Source organism: Mirounga leonina, unplaced genomic scaffold, assembly GCF_011800145.1.
Source record: "Mirounga leonina isolate KUSES-001 unplaced genomic scaffold, KU_Mleo_1.0 Mir_224, whole genome shotgun sequence".
In the NCBI taxonomy this organism is placed as follows: domain Eukaryota; kingdom Metazoa; phylum Chordata; class Mammalia; order Carnivora; family Phocidae; genus Mirounga; species Mirounga leonina.
In genome coordinates this window covers 7,172,169-7,178,234 of record NW_023270615.1, presented here as the reverse complement: position 1 = coordinate 7,178,234, position 6,066 = coordinate 7,172,169, and the positions used below count along the sequence as shown (strand labels likewise).

Here is a 6,066-nt window from a genome sequence, read left to right as displayed (position 1 = left end):
AAGGAGAAGGAGAAGGAGAGAAGGAGAAGGAGAGAAGGAGAAGGAGAAGGAGAGAAGGAGAAGGAGAGAAGGAGAGAAGGAGAAGGAGAAGGAGGAGAAGGAGAAGAAGGAGAAGGAGAAGAAGGAGAAGAAGGAGAAGAAGGAGAAGGAGAAGAAGAAGAAGAAGGAGGAGAAGGAGGAGAAGGAGAAGAAGGAGAAGGAGAAGGAGAAGGAGAAGAAGGAGAAGAAGAAGAAGGAGAAGGAGAAGGAGAGAAGGAGAAGGAGAGAAGGAGAAGGAGAAGGAGAAGAGGAAGAGGAAGAGGAGGAAGAGGAAGAGGAAGAGGAGGAAGAGGAGGAGGAGGAGGAAGAGGAAGAGGAAGAGGAGGAAGAGGAAGAGGAAGAAGAGGAAGAGGAAGAGGAAGAAGAAGAAGGAGGAGGAGGAGGAGGAGGAGGAGGAGAGAAGGAGAGAAGGAGGAGAAGGAGAAGGAGAAGGGGAGAAGGAGAGAAGGAGAAGGAGAAGGAGAGAAGGAGAAGGAGAAGAGGAAGAGGAAGAGGAGGAAGAGGAAGAGGAAGAGGAGGAAGAGGAAGAGGAAGAGGAGGAAGAGGAAGAGGAAGAAGGAGGAGGAGGAGGGGAAGGGGAAGGGGAAGAGGAAGGAGAGGGAGAGGGAGAGGGAGAGGAAGAAGGAGAAGGGGAAGGGGAAGAGGAAGAGGAAGAGGAGGAGGAGGAGGAGGAAGAGGAAGAGGAAGAGGAAGAAGAAGAAGAAGAAGAAGAAGAAGAGTGCGAGGTCCAGCCTACCTGGCTTCAGATGCTTCAAGTAACTAACAGGTTAAAAAAAAAAAGGCAAAGCAAAAAATCCTAGGTTTATCAGGATACATTTTGCCCTTAAGAACTCCCACCTAAGTGTATTCTAGATGGGTACGCTGCAGTAAAAGCTTTGAAATTTCAAAACAAAATAGCTTTCAAACTTAGATGATAAAAGCCAGGCAGTTGCTACTGACTGTGTGAGACTTTCTGAAGCATTAGCTGTTGGGAAGTTCTCATTCTCATTCCCCAGCATAACCCAGGTCATGAGTTACTCAGAGGGCTGAAGCTACAGAAGGGATCATTTAGATGTGTAAGTGCTTCTCAGAAATGGACGAGGGTCCTTGACCTCAGTTAATTTTCCCCCTGATTACAGAAGGAATGCATGCTCACTGCAGAAAATATGAAAAATACACACACGTGCAAAATAAGTGACAGTACCATCCTCTAATCCTAGCATCCCCAGCTTCACTGGTCTGGAGGCAGAACACAGAGGAACAGTTCCCCAAAGGCAGCAAAACATATGATGGTTGGAAACTTGGGAGAACAGTAGTCCCTCAACTTGGGGGCAGTTTTGCCTCCCACCCCCAGGATGTTAGATAACAGCCAGAAACATTTTTGTTGTTACAACTTGGAAGATACTACAGGTATGTAGTGAGTAGAGGCCAGCGATGTGCTAAACATCCTACAATACATAAACCAGCCCTGCATAACAAAAAATTAGCCTGCTAAAGTGTCATAGCATCAAAGATGAGAAACCCTATTCATAAAGCCATCAAAAGTGTTAAGTTCCATTTCTATTTGTTTTACCACAAAATTTCCAAGTTAGGAAATAGCTCTGCCCACAGCCCTGCAGTCAAACCAGGTCCTTGATGCACCAAGAACTATGGTCAGTATTCTGACACGTCAGCTCCCAGACTCTTCCTCCTGTGCAGAGTCCCTTGGTACTTAGTCCCTTGATAACAATCTGTCCGTGTTTAGGAAGAGAAGAGCAATCACTCTGAACCAGCATCTCATGGCTCCAGGGGGCCTTGACCCCTTTCCCTTTCCACAAGGAAGGGGCTCTGACTGGCAGAGGTGTGAGCCCGAGGGAACGTGGGGCGTAGAGAAAGGACTCAGGCTAGACAGGCTGAAAAAGCTCAAATAACCCTCTTAATATCAAAACCCATCCCATAGGACCCTCAAGTTCTCTTCTTCTCTCCCAACTAACTTTGATCTGCTCTAACTTTTGTTCTCTCCTTCCAATTCCATAGAGGAATTTAGAGTTTTGCTTCATGGAGGTTTTTATTCATAATTGGTATGCCCATTGGTACTGTTTGGCAACTGACTTTTCTTCTGCTCAACAATATTTTAGAGATTTTTTCCCAATGTTAACAAAGGGATCTAGTTGCATAGCATTCCATGGCCTGAATATACATCATAGTTTAAGTAACACTCTCCTGTAGACGATCATTTAGGTCATTTCCATTACTTTATTATTAAATATAATACCCCAGGGATAACTTTGAGAACGTGCTTTTTTGTGTCACGTGTAAAGCATTTCCCTGCAGTAGACACTGAGAAATCGAATTGCTTTGTAGGAGGCTGTGTTCATTTAAAAGTTTAATGGAAATTCCCAAATTGTCCAAAAAAAATGCTGAACTAGGGGCACCCGGGTGGTTTAAGCAGTTGAGCGTCTGACTCTTGGTTTCAACTCAGGTCATGATCTCAGGGTCATAAGATGGAGCCCCGCTTTAGGCTCTGTGCTCAGCAGAGAGTCTGCTTGAGGATTCTCTTTCTCCCTCTCCTTCTGTCCCTTTCCTTGCTGATGTGTGCGTGCTCTCTCACAAATAAATAAATAAATCTTTAAAAGAAATGCTAAACTAATCTAAATTGTCACTGGAAATGTATGAGAGTTCTCATTTCCCCATACTGTCACTAACCCATGACATAATAAAGCTTTCATAATTTTTATCATCTGATGGGTCAAAAAATATATTATTTCTGTAATTTTGCATTTCTTTGATATTTACTGATGGGTTGAGCAGCTATTTATATTTTTATATTTTTAGGTCATGTTTATATTTCTTCTTCTGAAAACTGTCCCTACATTTCCTTTAGCAAACTTTTTTGTTCCCCCCGCCCTGATTGTTGGGTCTTTTTAAAAATTGTTTTTGGAAGTTCTTTACTCTGGATAGGTATTATATATTTTCTTCTGTTATTTGTATTTCAACTATTTTCATCCAGCTTATTCTTTATCTTTTAAATTTTGGGGTTGTCATTCATTTTATAAATTTTAAAATATTGAAGTATTCAAATTTATGTGTCATATCCTTTACAACCTCTGTCTTTTGGATGTTCAAGAGGCCTCTCTCTTTCAAACTTCAGGTATCTTCTTCAGCATTTTCTTTTAAGGTTTTCATCATTCGGATATTTGCTTTTACTCTTTAACCCATGCAGGCAAGGCTGGCTTCCTGGGCGTGGTGTCCATGAGGCAGTATATACATTCACTAGGAGCCTACACTCTGGAATCAAAGTTCGTGCATTTGAATACTGGCTCCAACACTTACCCACTGTGTAACATCATGCACATTTTTTAATCTCCCTATGCCTCAGATTTCTCATCTTTAAAATGGGGATAGTGACAAGATCCTTGGGGCGCCTGGGTGGCTCAGTCAGTTGGGCATCTGACTCCTGGTTTTGGCTCAGGTCATGATCTCAGGGTTGTGAGATCGTGCCCCATGTTGGGCTCTGTGCTCGGTAGCGTGGAGTCTGCTTGTCCCTCTCCCTCTGCTCCTCCCCACTCATGCTCTCTCTTTCTCTCAAATAAATAAATAAATAAATAAATAAATAAATAAATAAATAAAATCTTAAAAAAAAAATAAAATGGTGATAGTGACAAGATCCAGCTCATATCATTATTTTGTTGGCATAATGTAACCCAGGTAAAGCCCTTAGTATGACATTTGGCATGTAGTAAATGTTCAGTGAATGTTTGCTTTTATGTAGGGATTTTTCCTATACTGATTTTCAATAATTTTTTTTGTAAGTGTCAAGACTTACCTCTTAGGTGAGTCTGTTTCATGCAATACTGACCAGGTTTTGTTCTGCAGGTTCCCAAATCCAAAAGACATCCATGGAAGGGCATTGAGAGGTTGCATAATCTACAAGTCATACCTCTAACATCTCCAAAGTATAGGAGAAAAAAAAAAATAAGGGGAAAATAGAAGTGAGACCAGCAAGCAAGAGAGAGAGAAAAAATAGTGATAATAGTGATTTTCAACTTAAAAAGGTAAGCAATATTTAAAAAATTAATTCTAAAAACTCATATAAATTAAAATTATTTTTATTTTGAAAATGGGGGCAATGTCAAAGCATATGCTACATTCATGAACTAGAAGCCCCCAGAACAGATACTAATTAGATATGAAGCCAGGTGGTCTGAAAAATTTAGCTGGTAAAAACTTACTGAGTTCCTCAGTGCCTCATTAAATCAAACCAGTTATTTAGGCAGAAAATTTAATTTCATCCATTCACTATTAGGCCATCACTTCAATGTCTAAGACAGTACATTATATATAGTAGGTTCTCGGGGTGCCTGGGTGGCTCAGTCATTAAGTGTCTGCCTTCGGCTCAGGTCCTGATTGGGATCGAGCCCCGCATCGGGCTCCCTGCTCAGCGGGAGGCCTGCTTCTCCCTCTCCCACTCCCCCTGCTTGTGTTCCATGTCTCGCTGTGTCTCTCTCTGTCAAATAAATAAATAAAATCTTAAAAAAATATATATAGTAGTTCTCTGTGACTATTTATTGCCTGATTAATGTTTATATATTGGTTATCTTCAGCACTTAAATTTAATGTTTAAAATGTTATTCATTTTGGTTACATAGAAATAGCCCGAGATTCTTTTTTTTTTTTTTTAAGATTTTATTTATTTATTTGAGACAGAGAGAATGAGAGAGAGCAAGCACATGAGGGGGGGAGGGCCAGAGGGAGAAGCAGGCTTCCCGCGGAGCAGGGAGCCCGATGCGGGACTCGATCCCAGGACTCCAGGATCATGACCTGAGCCGAAGGCAGTCGCTTAACCAACTGAGCCACCCAGGCGCCCTAGCCCGAGATTCTTGAACTTAGTCAACATAGGTAAGATTGGAAGCCATTATCTAGAAGATTGGTTTCCAAATTTGACCATGCATCCCATTTATATAAACAGTTAAAATAAAATAAACACAGATTCCCAGAGGCTCTACAGACCTGAGTTAGAATCTGTAGGAGGTGGGGCTCAGAAATGTGTATTTCAGATATGCAGAAACGGCTGAGGGCGTGTGATCTGGACCAGTGTTTGAGAACCACTAGTTCCCCTGAATTCAGAAATCTCCTTTATACCAACTTCTGCAGGGAGCCTTGACTAGTGACTCGTCCCCATTAAAAACACCTCAGATTGTTCAAAGATTCTTCTGAAACTTAGACCAAATCTGTCTCATTGTTCATAGTTCCCATCTTTTAACATAGGAAGACCATTGCCATGTTGCTGCTATTCATTGACAACCCAAAAGAAGAGTTTACTAGACATTTTGCACGTTGTATTTTCCATCTCCGTCTGCCATATTCAGGGTTAGAAAATATCACTTTTAAGAGAAAATAGTCTGGCTGATGAGGCTGATAATGGCTGATAATTAACCTCTGTTGACTGTTCTCTACAAGTCCAACCTCCTCTCAAGATACTTTGGAAATTTCCCGTTGGTTCTCTCTCTGACTTTCAATCCATAATCAACAATCCATCAACAAATACTTGTTTTTAAGAACTAAGCATATGCCAAGGACTCTGCTTGGCAATTGGCACGCATTAGCTCAGTCATTTCTCACAGGAAACCTCCAGGCAGGTATTATCATTGCTCACATTTCACATAAAAGAAAACTAAGCCTCAAGATTTTAAGTAGCTTGTGCGAGTCGCAGAGACAGGAGTTTAAAAAGGTCTATTGCAATCTAAGGCCCTTGTTCTAAGCAAGCACACCGTGTCCTAGAGCTGCCTACCTTTTTTGTATCCCAAACCTCCTGATCTTGTCCTTTTCTTTCTGGATATTTTGATTCTTACTAGATTCTGGGTCCATTGCCTGCCCAGAATACTGGGGCTGCTTAGTTCTTTAAGATGTGTCCAAGATAGTTTTCCTCCTGCACTTATGGCTTCTCAATCTCACCACTTGCCCTTAGAGATCCACTGCATGGTTTGGACCTTTGGTGCCAGTGGTCCCTCCAAGGTGGAGAGCTCGGAGGAGGCTAGCTCTTTCTCTGCCTTGCCTGAGGCCAATGTA

General features: G+C 41.8%; 1 protein-coding gene across 1 annotated transcript in view; it reads right to left on the bottom strand.

Moving 5' to 3' along the window:
* The window catches only part of CUNH9orf57 (chromosome unknown C9orf57 homolog), a 6,251-nt gene extending 386 nt beyond the window's left edge, over positions 1–5,865 (bottom strand). The window contains exons 1-2 of the mRNA XM_035028967.1: positions 5,789–5,865; positions 3,824–3,939 (exon numbers count right to left, since the gene is read on the bottom strand). Of these exons, the coding sequence (XP_034884858.1) occupies positions 3,824–3,939; positions 5,789–5,865 (193 nt within the window). The remainder of the gene's footprint in view (positions 1–3,823; positions 3,940–5,788) is intronic.
* Between the last annotated feature and the right edge of the window lie 201 nt (positions 5,866–6,066).